We start from the raw sequence: 18,534 nt of genomic DNA, 5'->3' as shown, positions 1-18,534 counted from the left end.
AGCTTCCCAAAATTAAGTACGAATTATAGAAACGACAAGAGTTTCCATCTTCCATCTTTTGATGTAAACAAGTCTTCCTGGTCCACACAATGTTTTGTTCTTTAAAGCAATTTTCCAAGAATGCTGTTGTGATGGAATTTTAGTGGGTCTTCACAATTCTATTTGAGGTAATGAAATTCAGAAGCCAATTAATTAAGCTTGCACTTGGAAGATTTAACTTAATTGGTGTATCTTTTTCTATGAGAAATTTACAATTGCTCTCTTTTTCTCTCTATCCTTCCTCTTCTCTAACTTCTTCCTACTTTTTCTGCTCTCAAAAGATCCTCCCTGTTTGGAAAGGAAACCACCTAGTCTCAATCCCATAGATTTCATTTTTATTTTGTTTATTAAATAAAATCTCTCCTAAAATTTTTTAGCAAGAATTTTTTGTTTCTCCTAAAGATTCTTAGTGAGAATTTTCTATTATTCTAGGAATTTCTAGTGAGATTTTTGTGTAGTCTTTTCTCATTTTGTTGTTAGATCTAAATTTATTTCAAATTTAGTTTTATATATGAAAATTTTTTAGATCTTGGATCTATTTCGACAGATCTCATCATCATTATTAGAGTTTAAAATAGTTGATTGACAGATCCAACAATTATAACATACACAAGAGAGAGCCACGGCGATTTATCTTCTTAGAAGGCTTTTTGAAAATTCTTATATTTTTTTAGATCTGTTTATAATTTTTCAAATCTTTGTATGTATTAAATTGCATATTTGTTATTTCTAATGTATGTTTATTCTACCATTAGTGCAGATTTATATGATGTAAATCACATTGTGCTAGACAATTTCTAGATATTTCGTTATTGAAATTCACTTTTTATCAAAAAAATCTATAAAAAATTTCATTCATGGGTCCTAATTAGATTTTCTGTCCAAGCTATGTTAAAAAAAAAGTTTAATTTCACTTTGCTCTCTTGAATTATATTGTAATTCTCAAATTAGTTCCTAACTAAATTTAGGATACTTTGCTCCTAAAGTTTTAAATTCTTTCTACTTTAGTCCAGTTGTTAACCAAATGTACAAAACCAAAAGGAATTGCTGGCAGTCTCAGTTAATGAAATTAATGTTCTAATTTGAGCAGTAAGGTAATCAAGAGTAGCAACTAGCCTACTAAAAATTGGACTAAAGCAGGATGAGTTTAAAATTTCGAGGAGTAAAGCATTTCAAACTAAAATTTTAAGGACCAAAGTGAGACTCAAGGTATAATAATTCAAGAGTATTGAATTGATAAAAACTAGAGAAAAAAATAACACGACCGTGTGGAAAGAAAAAGCTAAAAATAAATAAATAAGTAAATGAGTGAACCAATTATAAGAGAAGAATATGTAATCCAATCAAAGGCGGGACCAAACCTAGCTCCATATGAAATATTGTGGGGGGGGGGGGGGGGGGGGGGGGGGGGGGCACACCACATTTATAGGAACGTTGCAAAATGGTACATCTTCGATATCATGCCACATGACTTGTAGACATGCAGACAACGCGGTACATCCCCACCACTATTATGGTAAATAAAATTTTGACACATCCTAAACAAGCTTTTTCCTTCCGATGGAAAAGCAAGAGGGAGATTTGGAACTTCGAATACCTAAGCAAAGAGTTGCCTGATCATGTTTACCACCATTGGTGCACGAAGCATCCATCTTTTCTGAGTTTGGCATACAAATTCATGCATTGAGCATATGACCTCTTGTGCCTATTGGTCTTCTCACCAGAACAGCATTTGATCCAACGATCATAATGACATTCCAAGAACAACTCATCAATCAAACAAAAAGCACCACTTTCTACCAATCTATTCATCAAATCAAATTCGGAACCCTCAATATCCATTTTCATTACCACAAAATCCCTCTTTGAAAAAGTTCTTATCAGCCAATCAGCAAGATCCAAAGCCTCAACCTTATACACCTTGTCTATATTCTCCCTGTCCTCAGTTGATAACTGCTTCGGTTGAATCCTGCCCATCTCTGCCCATTGCAGCCCTACATTATCGGGTTCTCGGTCGATTTCAAACGACAAGGTCTCATTCCTCACCCATGCAGCATAAGGCATCAGCTTCACCCCTTTCTTTCCTTCGTACTCTCCATAAAAAGACTTATCAGCCTCAAATGCATAGACTTCAAAAGTCTTGTTCTGCTTTGGATATTGCTTTTCGAACCAGCTCCCGATACTTGAATCGTAGTTTCTGGCTCCAAGATCCACATAGATGTGCCTCTCCTTATATCTTAAATCAACCATGGAAGAAAGGTACTGGATACCGTCTGCGTTTTTCCCGAGACCATCCCAAGACCAAGAGTCTTGTGGCTCTTCCATCACCAATGGCTCAAGATCGTCGATCAGGTCTCTTTTGTACTTTGGGACCTTGCACTTATCTGATGATTCCAACTGGCTAGGGCTAGAATGCTTGTTTGCTTTCTTCAGAACAAATTCATGCAAAGAAGGGAGTGCAAATTCCTTGAATTTGATGTCGCGCGAAGCCTTTAACGTGAAACAGGTAAACAAGTTAATGAAAGAGTTGTAAGTATACTCATCATTAACAGCAATGTGAACAACCAAATATCCTCCTACTTTCAGTGTCCTGCAAATCTGAGCAATTGTTTCTGAAGGATGGACCGACCAATCAAACCAACTGCTATAGCCAAAAAACTCGAAATCAAAGGTATTGTTATGAAAGGGATCATGGTTTAAGCCATGTTCTGAGGCTCTGAGTGCTGCCTCAGAAATCCCAAATGCATCAATGACTCCAATGTTCCTTAGAGCCATTACATCATGACCACTTATACTTTCAATGCATAAAGCTTTAGAGCTTGGTAACAAGAAACCTTCAGCCATCAAACGCTGGAAAACTGTGTTGTAGTAATGAACTGCTTTGGTCAGGTGGCTAGAACCAGCTGAAGACTGATTCTCCAATTTGGATAAATGGGAATTGAATTTTTGGTTGTGTAATCCATCTTTGATGATGGCTAAAACCAAAATGATGAAAATGAGAATAAAGTAAGGAAGGACTTGAGGGAAGATTGCTTTCCTTGAATTTAATCTTCTCCTGAAAGGGTCCATTAGTGCAGGTTGCAGCAGAGGAGTGGAACTTTGGAACTTAAAAAGTGAAAAACTTGATAGGCGAAAAAGTTTTTGAGTTGGAACAGTGGGATTCTTCTGAGAAGCTTAGAAACATTAAAATAACTGAAGAGGTACGTGGGATCATTGGACAAGTGAATTTTGCACCACTCGATCTTAAAATCGAGAAAAAATATGTGGTACCATCAGATAGGGCTCAATAATTTACGTTTGTCGAAAGCAGGTGGTCCCTGGAAATTAAATTCATCCCGGGAAGCAACCAATAATTGCAACTTTTTACATTTTGTCAGAGAAAATTGTTAGCACAAAAAAGAGTGCAGCAGAAAACAACAACACGCGGTGGAAGACATCTCAAAAATCTCTAAATCAATAAGCAAGAAGGCAACAGGAATCGAACCCAAAGCTGTTAATATTCCAGGCTTGAACAAGGAAGAGAGGATCGAGAATAAGCATCGCTGTAGCAAAACTAAATTTTATTGAAATAAATGAATCCTTATGTCTGTTTTGCACACCTAAGACAATCCAATCGAAATTTACTAGACAACAAATTCAATTCTAAAGCTATTAAGCTTCTAAATAGTTTAGTTTAATTATTCTAACAAAAACTAACTAGGAGAGTAATGGTTTTTGCCACGGCTCCAACCTCACCAAAATCACTAGACTATAGTTTACATTTGGTATTACGAAATTTTTGTTAGTATGATATATTGGAAAAATGTCCACAAACGAATTTATGTTGTTGGATTAAGGGTGAGCAGCCATTGAACCAACTATAAAACTACTTTTGATAAATCGGTTTCATCACCCAAGCCACCGGCAGGCTTTTGTTTCACGACAAATACTTGGGTAGACTCGGCCTATAATCACATCCCATTCGTAGAACGAGTGGTCCAAAATATCGCATCGTCAATGCGAATTTAATACTTAGAAATCAAAAATGTTTCCCTGCCTCTCTAAATGACGACGCTGATTGAATCAAGAAGCTCTTCTCTCAAGGCTTTTGGTATCCCTTTTGTGCATTCCATTCTTATTCTTGATGGCAAACATCCCAACTGAATAATGTTCATGTACTCAATATACAAAGATCCAACTACCCCCCCCCCCCTTTTTTTTTCCCTCTTTTTCTGTCTTTATAACATCAACCAACTTTGCCTTAACGAATCAGGTTTATATAAGGGGAAAAAGAGCTAAGCCATTCGAAGTTGAAATTCATTCTTAAAATCACCTGAGAAAGGAGACAACCAAAAAAAAGGTAATAAACAAGAACTTGGGGCAGAAAATTTTGGGAGAAAAGAGGAAGAAAGCCCATCAGAAAAGTTTTTGCCTTGTTTCAGAGGTTAGGCCAAAAATCACTAAAAACATTCTGGATTCGAGTTGATTTTGGATAAAAACCGAGGTATTTACATATCTACCTACCTTCAAAAATATATCGATGATGCAAGTAAATAAATTTTTAATGTTTAAATTTGTTATTTAAGGCCTACATCTGTTGTATTAGTTCAATCGACAACCTAGTCCCAACACGACCGACCTTTAAATGGAGAACCTGGAAATGATATCATAATTGCCTCGTGAATCATCCGTCATTTTCTTCTTTTTTGCTTTTTTTCCTTTTAGTTAAACAATTTTTGTCGAAAATGGCAGCGACACAAACTTATGGTTCAGCGTCTCTATTCTCCAATCCTTGAATGTGATGGTGGAGTGCGACTTAAAGTGGGTCCCAATTGTTGTGCGAGGATGCAGGATTCATCGCTCACGGTTCATGATGAGAAAATTGTGAAAGGAATTGATCTAAAATAAAATAGTTTACGCCGTTCTCATATTTCGTCTAAAGAATTTTTTTGTCCTTTACTTTTAAAATATTAAATTTACGTTCTTTATAAATTCAAAGTAGCAAATTTGATTCCCTTTATAAATTCAAATTAGCAAATTTGATTCCCTTAAGTTTCTGATCATTTTTTTTTACTTGAAATCACCACGTAACTCGTATATTATCATTTTTTATGCATAAAAAGGTCAAATCTTACTTTTTTTAATGACAAAAATAAATATAAATTCAATCAATCTCACATTTTTAGATAAAAAATGAATATAGCCCGATTCGGGTGCTAGTTTCAAGTAGCAATTATGTCGTACAATACATGGGTAAAATATAATAGATGTAGACATTAACACATTAAACATGTGTTAACACCACTATTAATGTATTTACTGATATAATGTTTGCATGTTCATTTTATCTTCAAATTTGTTCTTTAAGGCCTAGACTTAACATGGCCGACCATTAAACGTAGAAACTTGGAAATTGTATCATAATCGCCTCGTGAATTCTCTGTCATTTTCTTAGCTTTCTTTTTTCACTTTAAGTAAAACAATTGTTGTCCGGAAAAAAAAAAAAAAAAAAAAAACTTATGGTTCAGCGTCTCTATTCTTCAAACCCTTTTTGTGATGGAGTGCGACTTAAAGTGGGATCCCAATTGTCGTGCGAAGATTCACACGTTTTATGATGAGAAACGTGTCACAGGAATTGATTTAACAGCCAAATTACTCCCCATCAAAAATTTCACAAGGGACAATGATCGAAGTCGAGATCCTATCGACCTAAAAGATTCCAAATAGAAAGTGGCTTGGCTTGGATTTACTTTGGAGGCAACGAATATAGTAATTTGTACATAGTTAGTCACCTGCGGAACAAGTATAATACAAAATATTATATATATGCATAATATACGAATTTATTTTAAAGAGTGTGATTAAAAGTTCGACGTAAAAATATGATTTTGGTAACACTGAATTCATATGCAAATGGTAGGGGAATTCGATAAATTGATTATGATTTTTGTAAATTACATTATACTAATAGAAATTTTAACTCTTATCCTTATGTATGAAATATTGAATTAGCTAAAATATTGTCGTTGCATTTTTTATATGTAATTTTCTTAGAAATTATTATCTACGTCGTTGCTCTTTTGTTTAAACTTGAAGATGTCATTATCCTTATACAAAACTTTAATGTTTTCAAAAATTGGAGTATGATTCGTGAGGTATGATACTTTAAAAGTTTATTACGTGTTTCACACAATTGTTGGAAAAAGATGAGCATTTTCGTGAAGTATATTTTGAATGTACGAAATGCAAAATTTTTAAAAATTATACATACGAATATAATGCGTGTATTTACTATTATGGTGTGTATTGATACTATTTGGATCTTGATTAGAATTCAGATCTTTTTATTATTTAGAATTTTTTGAGAAATTCTTTTCTTGGTCACTTTAAAACACTTTTTGCTTCACCATAATTGTTTTTCTAGGCCACGATAACTATTTGCACATGTCTTCCATGCGAAAGTATCAACAATAATTCAAGTCCTCTGTACGTTACATTGCATTGTAGAAGACTTGGGCCCTCACAAGCTCCACTTTAAACTGGTTGTATGACTCTTAACAATATTTTGTACAAAGTATATAGTTTTGATATCATCATAATTTTTATACAATTATAAATTCAAATTTTACACCAACATTGTACCAGTCGATTCGAATTAGACAACAACTGAGGTCTAACTACGCATGGATTTACTGACATTAGATGGATCTTGCCATGCTTGCCGCCAATGGAAAATCTGGCAGTTAAGAGGGTTCCCATAGCGGATCAAAATCAGGTCTATACTCAATATACATTTATTTAGAGTAGCAAAGGAGTTGAGTCGAAACAAATATTTCATGTTTGAATTCTATTCGTTAAACAATGATATTCTAGATCCAAATCTGTGTTCGTGTTTGATTTGTTAAACAATATCCTAGTTTGAGTTCGAGTTCGAACTCGACTCGTTTAATATAAACGAGTCGTTCACGAATAATTAGCCCATGTTCACGATCAATTAAGTCTGGAATTAGAAATTAGGAATATGATATTAACTATAAATTTTGTGAAATGACAATTAAACTCATAACGATCATTTAAATTTGCGAACGAGCTCGTGTTCATTTAATTACTTATCGAGTCAAAATATTTGTTTAAACTCGGTTAGTATAAATTTTGAATGAGCTATTATCAAACACAAACGGGTCGATTTAATTAACAATTTGGTTCATTTAACAATTCTACATATATTATGTTACTTAACACGGGAAAACATCCCCTTGACCCAGACCCAAAGAAAAAAGTAATAGGACGACTGGCCGAGGACATGCATTAATTTGATGGTTGCTTTCCACAACAATGGCGGAAAGGGACACATAAATAATTGGGTAAGTTACATATAAAACCCTTATAGTTTTGCATAATGTCACAAGACCCTCTTCAGATTTCAAGAGAGTCATATAACCCTCTCTAATTTTATGTAAAGTAAAAAATTGTTGAAAAGCAACATTGCTTTTGGCAATTGAACCAAAAAAGCTCAAAAAAATATGTGTGATTGAATCAGAATATCCACTTAATCCCCCTTATAGCTTAAACAAATATCCACTCTATGTACCTATAATTTTTGTGTTTTCCATATAATCCCCTTATTTTTTATGTAAGATGGTTAGGCTGCTGTTGAATTTAGTACTTGTGATAGAGGAGCGGGTTTGGCAAGGGATGGTTAGTTGTGGTGGAAGGTGGGGAGTGGTGGTGATAAGAGGTAGGAAGTGATGGTAGAGAAAGAGTTGGGAATGATATTTCATTTCTATTATTTTTTATTTTTTTTAGATATATGGTGAATTGTATTTGAGAGTTTTTGAGTTATTTTTTATTATTTTTGGATTGAAATTAATTTCCCGTTTGGATTGCCAATTTTAGTAGTTTTTGTAGAAAAATAAACTGTAATAATTTGATGTATATGAGATTAACAGATGATTGAGAAACATATTCACGAAAAATAAAAAAAAATTTCTACGAAAAATCACAATCCAAACAAGGCTTCATAGACAATGCTGTGATAACGAGTACTTGCTGACCTATTTGACTCTTAGAACTAATTTTGGACATCAAATTCTTTCTTTGAGTGCCAACCATGTCGGTACTTTAAAAATAATATAATTAAAAAAAAACTAAGGCTCCATTCAGGCAAATGTTTTTTAAAGTTTTACTTAGCATTTTATTAGAAACAGTGAACACGGGATTCAGAAAATGGTTAGATAGCATGTAAAAAGGTTTTTTTTTTTTTTTTATCATTTAAGAATCTGCTAAAATGCTGTTCTATTAGTAAAACATTGAAGGGCTGGTTTTCTGTTTTCTATTTAGTCCTCATTAGTCAATTAAAGCAAATTTAAGCACTTCATCTTGTCAATAGAAACCTGCTAATGTTTGTCACTGTTGAACAATTAACTAATTCCTTTACCGTTGTTTTCCACCAAAGCATCTCCAAAATTGTTCTGATTGCAAGTCACTAAACAAGACACTCCTCTTTCTTCTCCTCTTGGTGAATTCCCTGCTGTCTGTGCTAAGTGGTCTAATTTTCTTGTATCACTTTCTCCACTGAGGCAATCTCTGGACCACTACCTGCAACAAAAAATTTTTTGTGGGTGAAGTCCATTTTAGAGAACTGCATTGAGTGCAAGAAACAGGAGCTCTATTGAATCTTCCTGGTGCTAATAATAATCTAAAAGCTTCTCCTCAACCTTTGTGTTTTATTCTGCAAATGACAAGTGAGAGAAGGAAATTCAAATGGCTTTACAGAATTCTCATACCTTTCCAGAGTTCTCTTTATTTCCAACAATTGTTTGGCAAGCCAACCTCCAAGACTCTGGCTTCTGTACAATTAGATTGCGTAAAGGTTTTAAAGAGATGATAAAACAGGCAAGTCCAGAGTCAAAATTTTGAAATCAGCAATGAAGTGTATTCCGGCTACTGTGGTATGTAATAGCCAAAAGACGCAAGACTGATCGTACATGAATTATCAGGCAAAGAATTAGTATGAGCAAATCCATTTAGACTTGTGAACTCTATAGCAAAACAAGTCATAGTATAACTATGCTGAATAACAGCCACTGATTAAGTGTACTATTATACATAGAAGTTGAAGTTGAAGCTAGGTTAGACGACATAAAATGTATGACCCTGTATAACTTTAACACACATGTTACTACAGAAATTACTTGACGAATCATTGGACAGGAGAGCAATAAATCAGACCTTTTTAAGATATCGAAATTCTGTATTCGTCCTCTCACTCAATAGATCCTTTCCATCAACTATCTGCAACATAAAACAAAGGATAAGCTTGGATATAGAAACCAAAATCTGCATTTTGTTGAATGCCTAATGTGTCAGATTTGTTTTAGAAACCACACAAGAGCAGCTTCTACCACTGCTTCACACAGGTGATTGGTAAATGAAGAGAGAGAAGAATCAAGCTTTCAAGAGAATACAGAGAGAATTTTCATCTCCAATTAGAACGAGTGATTCCATTGTCGACATCTTTGAGAGAGGATTAATGAACAACAGAACCAGATGTAAAAGTAAGGACAGACAATTGACAACAGATGAACAAGCTATTTGTGTAGCATTTATGAAACTTGAGTTTTGACGCCTGGTTCAACTTGGAAGAGAGGAAAGAAGTAGCTAGGTATGAATCCTAGCTAGTTGAGGGTATTACAGGGTAAAGTATAAACAATACCTCAACAATGCAGGTTCCACAACTTCCACCTCCCCCACAATTCATCAGCTTTCCCTAACGAAAAAGCAAAGGTTGTTAAAGGGACAACAAAAAGAAATCTGAACAAAAAGGCTGAAGAAGGGAAAGGTAATTGAAATTGATATAGAGTTGTGAGGTTCATATCCTCAATAATATACTACTGGTAAGGTCTAATTTTCTTGCTTAATTTCATTTCCAGCAGCAAGTTAAAATATAGATAATTCTGACTTAATTTGCATACAATTTCCATATAGAACTTCAGTGAAATGTCGAGCTGAAAACCAATTCTCTTGAGATCATTTTCTTTCCCTATAACAACCCTTTTAGAGTCCTTGCAACATCTATTAGTCGACCATAAGCTGCTCTGCAGATGAAAGTATTTCCAGAAAGCACAATTCCTGATATTAAACATCATGAACATGAAAATTTTTATTCTTGAGTAGTCTATCCGAATGCAAAACCTTCCTCAGATAGTGTTTTGGAGAAAAAGGCTAGTAACGTTGTGTGGACCTTAATTTTGATTAAGCTCCCATATTCAAGAATAATTCTTCTCTAGATCAGTTAGATTAGTATTTCCTCTTTCTAATGAAAACCTTACATATTTCCTTACGCCTATTAGTTTTTTCTTAATACAAACATTTATTTCACTTAAGTCCATGGATCAGTAGTCAAAATTTAGAAGTCCCAACTTCCGTGACTATGTTTTCCAAATTCAGATGATTGTCTAAATTTCATTTACTTTTTGTAGTACAAGAGCAAAATAACATCAAGAAAAAAAAAATGCACTAATCCTTTTAGAGGTGACACCATATTACAAAAAAGCTACACTATGTTATTATTATTATTTTTTGTTTAAATTTACACTATGTTATTCAAGTGTTGAAGAGTTTACTAAATATCTGCCTTTTGACCAATACCGCAAATTCGTTATTAACACTTTTGGCTTTTAAAAAGTCAATCTTCTTTTCTTGTCTAAACAGGATGAAAGACCTGTCCAACACTGACAATGCATGGAGTCCAGAAAACTCTTTTGCTGTTTCTATCGGTTTGATTATGCTTCACTTCTCATTTGATCATTTTACCTAATTTTAGATTTCGATTTTGGACAATTAATTTCTTCTTTTCTTTTTAATGTTCTCGTATACTTTTGCTTGTAAATTCCCAGAATTTTTAATAATCAAGAAAAAATTAAAACGTAGAATATACCAAACAGTAGCTTTGGTTGTTCCTAATTTTTCTCTATAATCAATTTTCATAATGAACCTTTGCAAAATATAAATGTGGTTGGCTTCAACTTCTTTGTGTCATGGGTTTTCACCTTTTTTTTTTTTTTTTCAAAGAAATAGCAACAACATATACGAAAGGACCAACAGACCCTGCAGAAGAATTCCCAACAAATGTAGTAAAACTTACATACGTGGCATAGAGCTCAATCTTGTTATCCAACATGATATTCCTCAGCAGCTTCGCTCCACTTATAGCTTTGGCTTTCTCCACTGGGAACTTCCCATCTGCACCTGCTTTAGGCTGATACCAAATTACAAAAGTACAATCCCATCAAAAGATAACACCAACTATTTATAGCACTCTATTTATTAGAAAAATACTAGAACTACCTACCATATTTAACAAAAGTTAAATTAAAATAAGGCTAAAAGGTTTAATTATGTGTGGTCAGCAGTTAGTAGTTACCCCAATGAATTCTAGCTCGATTTCGGGCTTTTCAAGAATTTCTGGGGATGATTCCGGTGAACTGGTGGCTAAAGAAATGGAGGAGGGTTTTCTTCTTGGAGAAAATGTGCTGAATTTTGGGTGTTTTCCAGTGGTGGTGGAAAAATCTGGTGGCCTTGGTGATGATATGGGGACAAGGTTCTTGGTAGCCATACTTGGCTGATGAAACAATTCTTTCTAGCTAAGGCCATTCTATCTCCCTCGGCCACACCATTTATTTAATTTGTTGTTTTCTTTTAAATCGTCTACATCATTGTGAACTAGCGGTTTGTATAGCATTTTACTACTTTATACAAGTGGCTGGACCCAAATAAAAAAGGGCTCGTGGACCACAAGAAACGCTCTTAATTTTTTTTGTTTTTCCCCTTCTTGAACACTCTAGAGGTTAAACCAATCAAATCAGTTGGATGGAATGAAAATAATTAGAAAGACATGAGTTTGCAAAATCATTTGAAGACGAACATTTAGCGTATTTAATACCCACATGGGTACAGTAGTGTTTGATGATGCAATAACAGTAATACTGTGTTTGTGAGGTATGTTGATCTAAGAAGAAAATTCATGGGGCCATTAACAATATGAGATTTTTTATAATTGGATCACTAAATTAGGTCTACTTAAGTATTAGCAAACATAAATCCTTGGAGAAACAATTTTTTTTTTAAAAAAAAAAAACCTCATTTATAAGTTATTGCAGGACATGAGATCGTAAAATAAGTAATAGAACAAGTAAATTTGAGGCATGATAATACAATGCATTATAATGCTACATTGGAAGAGCAATAACATGGTCAACAAGGTAAATCGGCAAACTTGTGATTTTTTTTAAAAATGATTATCGGACCTCCTATAGTGGGAGGAACACAAATAAATTACAATTCAAACTAACTCATCGATAATGAAAATTACAAACCGTAACATTACAAACTAATCCACAAATTATGAAAGGAGAAATTCACACACACACACACACATATATATATACGTGCATTAATCTATGTACATCCGTAGAGCATAGTTATTAAATTTTGCCCTGCCAGACAGATGATTCGTTTGCCCGAGGCAAACAGGTCAATGACCTAAGTTAGGCTAGGGATAGTAATGGATAGGATAAAATCCAATACTTGCGAATACTCAACTTGATGATTAATCCAATTAGATGACCGATGAGTGATCTATTAGTTTTTGATATTAATGAGGGGTAATCAATGGATAATTCGATAAAATTTGGCAAGAGAACTCTAAAAATCTAAAATTCGAAACCCGACATATGTACATATATACATACATGAATTTCTCTCATGAAGGTTGTATTACTCTATCAAAATTTAAAATTTAACATAATGTGTTGATTTAACATTATATATGTATTAATTTTAGTTTGATAATAGTTAATTACCTTTTCTTGAATTATTCAAATTAATGAGTTGAGGATACCTGATAAATAATTTGAACTTGAAAGTGAGAGGGTTTATAATGGAATGGAAGTTAAAATCTGTAGGACAATCTGATAGAATTTGGTAAATAATCTTAAATATACTGGCTAAGGTTTGGTAAAAGAGATTCGAGATACCCGATCCACTTGTCATTCCTAAGTCTGGCCCTAATTTGACCATATATGGAATTGGACTCATCAAACTTGTTTCACCCTCTGGGTCAAACCAAGAGCCCACAGGGTACTTGATTGACCTTTTCTATTCTCTTTACTACAAATGCAGATATTTGCTTTTGGGCCAAAATAGATGTAGTTTTAACAAAGTCTGAAAATTGGATCTCCTTTAAAATATACAAAAGATTTTACCACTTGTTAAATTTATATTCGATAACTAAATGTTCCTTTAAATAAACTTGTTTACCTTTTTGTTATACTACTATTAATCCTTTTAACTTCCAACTAAAAATGCATCATGTGACAATAGTTGAGTAGTCAGAAAATTAATTTGTTGTTAAACAAAAGTAAAATACTAAAAAATGATGCTATTTCCTTCAAACTAAATGAGATCATTTATTTTGTTTTACATTTGACTACATAACTTACTTTTGTAAAAGTATGATAAAATGAAAGTAAATCTTCAATTAATGTTTATATGTTCATTTATACATATTTCTAATTATAATAATTAATATCTACAATCATTTTATTGTGCATTTTAAGTATATTAAAGTTGCCATTTTATATTTATAAGTATTATTTTAGTAACCCATTTGTTTTCTAATCCGGGCTAGGTTTAATAACTATGGCTAAGAGTCTCTTTTTGGGTATCATGTACCCGTTAATCTCACGTTTTCCCTGCTTGCGCTTGGCAGAAATTGGATTAGATGGTGAAGCCTAGGATTTTCCTTTTGAGTAGTTCACCTTCCGGATATCAGTATCCTTAATTATCTTCTGTCCTAGGAAAACTTGTCTTATTTCTGCTTGAATTTTTTCCGTCAAACTTAGATGTCTCATCCATACTGGCATGCCCATTCCTTCATAGAAGGTGAGGTATCAATTCCCGGGGTGAAGGTGATGTATCGATTCCCGAGGTAAAGCTGTTCTGGATCGATAATGTCACAAGAACAATAACTGGAGTATTTTTGGGAAGGAAAAATTATCTGAACTTGATCGCCAAAATGATAACCAGAGCCGCACCACTAATCTATTTTCCCTGATTAATTAATTTGAAATTGCTTCATTTTTGGTGTTTAAGTAAGGAAAATTTGCCACATTAGTCCCTTACATTTAAAAAAAAAACTTTTTTAGTCCCTAACATTTAAAATCATCCAGAATAGTCTCTCGCATACAAATTATGTGTCAGTTTGTTCCTAATGCTCATCTGTACTCATTTCTTTGACTAAAAATCGCATGCTTCTCTAACGTAGGCATAATTTCAAGGGCAAAACCGAAAACACCTTTTGTTTCCATTTGAGTTTTACCCTCTACCCTTCATATTTTTTAAAATCAAACCCTAATTGCCTCACATCAAAACCACAATTGAAGAAAAAAAAACTTAGCTACAGCTAGATGACCGTGCAATGGAGGAAGAATAGTAAGAAAAAAGCACTGAAGAAGTTGGCCTATTGAAGAGTACAATGAATCCGAACAATGGGCAATATTATTGTGCCAAGAAACCTGTCATTGTAACTTCTTGGAAACCCGCAAATCTGGGGGTGATGACTGTGCCAGTTGGGTTCCTTGCCACAATGACATTGCTCATTGTTCGGATCCATTGTACTCTTCAACAGGTCAGCTTCTTCAGCACTTTTTCTTGCTATTCTTCGTCCATTACATAGTCATCTAGCTGCAGCTGAGTTTTTCATCTTTGATTGTGGTTTTGATGTAGGGAAATTAGGATTTGATTCAAGAAGTATGAAGGAAAGAGGGAAAAACTCAATGATAGGTCATAATTTGTTGCTAAATTTATAATTATTCTCCCCTTGATTTTAGCCAAATATTATTTTAATTGTCAGATTCTACTTATATTTGGTATTTTATGCTCATTTCAGGAGCGGGAATGCAAAGTGCTTAAATGAAGATTTTCTAGTGAAAAACATCTGATGGTTGCACGGGGGCACACCTAAGTTCACTGCTCAAAACCGAAAAGTCGGGATTGATATTGGGCAATCTCCAAATCTGAATCAATTCCCTAATTTGATAGCTTTCAGTCCATCACTTCACCTGATGATTGGTCTCCTATCTCTATTGGGACACTAGTCTAGTTTATTTATCTTAACTTTGTGGAAACAATCCCTTATCTAATGGGGATTTGATTTCGATTAGTAGAAGTAGTCTAGTAGTATTAGGAAACAAAACAGCAGAGCATCTTTATCGTTTCTTTATTCCCTCTTTTAGGGAGACTAGTTAGTAGTCAGTAGAGACTTTTTCTTTTAGTTAGTCGCAAGACACAAGAAAAACTATCTTATCTTTTCTTTCACTTTCTTCGAATAAAAATACATCACTTTTGGGGGAGAAGACTCACGTTAATTAGTTCGACTAATTGGCGTGCGATTTCTTCAACGAAGATGAATTAAACCCCTAATTCTAGTCAAGGGGACAACTGACGATTTGGTTCGGCAATTACTGTGAGATCTAAAACGTTTTTAATTGTTTCTTTCATTTATTGGTATTTATATGTTTCCTACTTTTAATTGTTATAGCTCTTGTGTATGATTGATTAGCGTGCAATAATTAATTATTCATATAGGCTATTTTGCTAATTAAGGGAATTGAATCCGTAATTGTTCGATTATCCCTATCTCAGTAGCAACTGGCATAATTCGGTTTATGTCAGGGAAACATATGATCTAATTTAAACAAACTCTCGTAGCGTGTTTGTTGGTTAGGATTGGGCCTTTTTAATTATTAATGTAATCTAGAAATTAAATCCTACGGTCGTACCTAGGATTGTTTTTTGGTTAGAGAAATAGTTAACGGTCGTAGTTTAACTATCGAGAAATTAAGGAATGGTTGGTTGTTTATCGCGTGCATGACAACTGTAACCAATCTATTAATAAATGTTGGAATTATTTGAGAATCAATGATCAGTGTCTGAACCATTTTTGAAGTGTACCCTTGGCTAGAGCTCTCCTAATTATTTCTTTTAATTAATTATTTTCTGCAGTTAAATTATTTAGTTAGCTTTTAATTCTAAAACCCCCTATTTGTTTTGATTCGAAAGGAAACAAATTTCTCCCCAGTCCCTGAGGAGACGACCCTACTTGCCACTGTCTGCTAGTTAGTGAATTTAGTCAGATAACTAATTCAGGTATAACGGATTAAGCAAACTCTTCATGAACAAGGTGAATCAAGTAATCCATTGCACACCTAGAGTCCCTGCTCCACCACCTAAAATTAATTATTGGCTACTTTTGGTGGTAGTTAGGTTTTATTTATTATTGCACAGGTTCGGCAACTGTCACTCAACTAGAAATAAGAGGTGTTTCCAATTTTGCCATTGAAATTATACCTACGTGAGAGAGGCGTGCGAATTGTAGTTGGAGCAATGAACAAAGATGAGCATTAGGACTAAACTGGCACATAATTTGTATGCAAGGGACTATTCTGGATGATTTTAAATGTTTGCAACTAAAAATTTTTTTATAAAAATGTTAGGGACCAATTTGGCAAATTTCCCTTTAAGGAATAAGTTTGTCAATTTATATAGTTGACCACAGGAATTTTCGAACAGGTGCTCCATAAACACTTGTTAATGCAATGTAACTGCACTCAATTTATAATTGATATGCACTGACAGGGGCGTCAAACCTGTGCAATAATAATAATAATAATAACCTAAATACCATAGTTGTCAAAATCGCGATCCGGATCGTAGGATCGTACGATCCTACGATCCGGATAACCAAAATCGACCCGGATCGTATGCAGAGTCGCAAATCATATTATTTTTTGCAGGATCGCATAGAATCGTAGCAGGATCGTGCAGGATCGTGCAGGATCGTGTAGGATCGTGTAGGATCGTAGGATCGGTAGGATTGTACGATCCTACAATTTTTTTGTAAATTTGTGAAATACGAAGCTCCATTTTGCAAATAAATGAAAATATTTGTGGTATATTTGTAATTTATCAAAGAATTGCAACCTTTAATTGCAATTAAGAGCTTTTGGTAGGATCTTCCGATTCTACGATCCGATCCTACGATCCGATCCTGTGAAACTAAAATCGATCCTACGTAGGATCCCGATTTTACAAACCTTGCTAAATACCACTAAAAGCTGTCAATAATTAATCCTAGGTACTGGAGCAGGGACTCTAGGTGTGCAATGGGTTACTTGATTCACCCTGTTCTTGAAGAGTTTGCTTAATCCGATATACCATAATTAATTAGTTGACAAAAATTACTGAAAAGCAGCCAGTGGCAAGTAGGGTCGTCTCCTCAGGGACTGGGGATATTTATCTCCTTTAAATTCCAATTGGTAAGGGGCATTTCACCAGAATGAAATTAACAACACTTAAACAATTTAACTAAAAATGAATAATTAACTAGCACAAATATAGCAGGAATTAAATCAAGAGTAAATAAATTCTAGCCAAGGTTACAACTACTCAGACACAGTCCACTTATTCGATCATTGATGCAAAGGAGGTTCTCTTAATTTCTTAATAGGCTAGTTAAAGTCGCCGATGAACTCTAATGACCAATATTTCCTTAAATTATTGATAACCAAGGTACGACCATTGATCACCTCTAACCAGAAAATACTCCTAGGTACGACCGTGGGAATTAATTTTCCAATTGCATTAATAACTAGAAAAACCTAACCCTAATCAATAACACGCTACGAGGGTTATTTAAATTAGATTGCACGTTCCCCTAATGTGTAAACACACCAGTTGCCACTAATATTAATCAATCAAACAATTACGGATTTAATTGACTAAATTGGCACGAGAATAATAAATCACATTGAACATCGGGCCCTTGACATCCAGTTAATAAAATAATCCCATGAAAATTCAAGCAGACAACGTGTAAATATTAATAAATTAAGGAATGCTTGAAAACTAATTAGATCTCACAGATTTTCGGGACTGCGCCGTCGAGTTGACTCTTGACTAGATTGAAGACTTAGCCACGCCACATAATTAAATCACCACACGATAGATTGCAATTTTATCATTTATTTTATTATTAATTTTCCTTATTACCTGACCCAATGTGGATTAATTGCTGGATTCTACTCACTTTTTAGTATTTGGCATATATTTCAGGGAGTAGAACGAAAATACCATAATAAGTGCCAATTTGACAGTTATCAGGAAAGAGTTCAAATAGCAGGCAATCAAGGGCATTCTTGGAACAAGGAGATGCAAGACCTTTTTGGTAATTTTGACCGAAGACAGCAACTAGAAAAAGGAAAAACTAAAGTGTTAAACAAAGTGTCGAAAACTAAAGTGTCAAACAATTATTTTGGAGTGCAAATGGCAATGGTCTTTATTGGATGATGACTTATTTTGAAGTGTTAATTTAGGCGTAATAGGACCAACATTTAGGCATCGCTAATTGGCAAGGCATGTGCGTCTAGGATTGGGTGAACACTAGAGCACCATCAT

At 34.1% G+C, this 18,534-nt stretch overlaps 2 protein-coding genes across 2 annotated transcripts; both read right to left on the bottom strand.

Moving 5' to 3' along the window:
* Positions 1-1,662: 1,662 nt before the first annotated feature.
* On the bottom strand, positions 1,663-3,108 carry LOC113706062 (uncharacterized). The gene has a single exon (XM_027227954.1). The coding sequence runs from the start codon at positions 3,106-3,108 to the stop codon at positions 1,663-1,665; it is 1,446 nt and encodes a 481-aa protein (XP_027083755.1).
* Positions 3,109-8,372: 5,264 nt separating this feature from the next.
* LOC113705388 (photosynthetic NDH subunit of subcomplex B 3, chloroplastic-like) lies at positions 8,373-11,688 on the bottom strand. Its single transcript, XM_027227234.2, has 6 exons — positions 11,444-11,688; positions 11,165-11,278; positions 9,734-9,787; positions 9,250-9,312; positions 8,805-8,867; positions 8,373-8,616 (listed from the first exon to the last, which is right to left on the bottom strand). Exons 1-6 carry the CDS (start codon positions 11,633-11,635, stop codon positions 8,581-8,583), a joined length of 522 nt encoding a protein of 173 aa, XP_027083035.1. The 5' UTR covers positions 11,636-11,688; the 3' UTR covers positions 8,373-8,580.
* Positions 11,689-18,534: the final 6,846 nt, after the last annotated feature.

This window comes from Coffea arabica, chromosome 8c, assembly GCF_036785885.1.
Source record: "Coffea arabica cultivar ET-39 chromosome 8c, Coffea Arabica ET-39 HiFi, whole genome shotgun sequence".
In the NCBI taxonomy this organism is placed as follows: Eukaryota; Viridiplantae; Streptophyta; class Magnoliopsida; order Gentianales; family Rubiaceae; genus Coffea; species Coffea arabica.
This window is presented reverse-complemented; position numbering and strand designations above follow the sequence as displayed.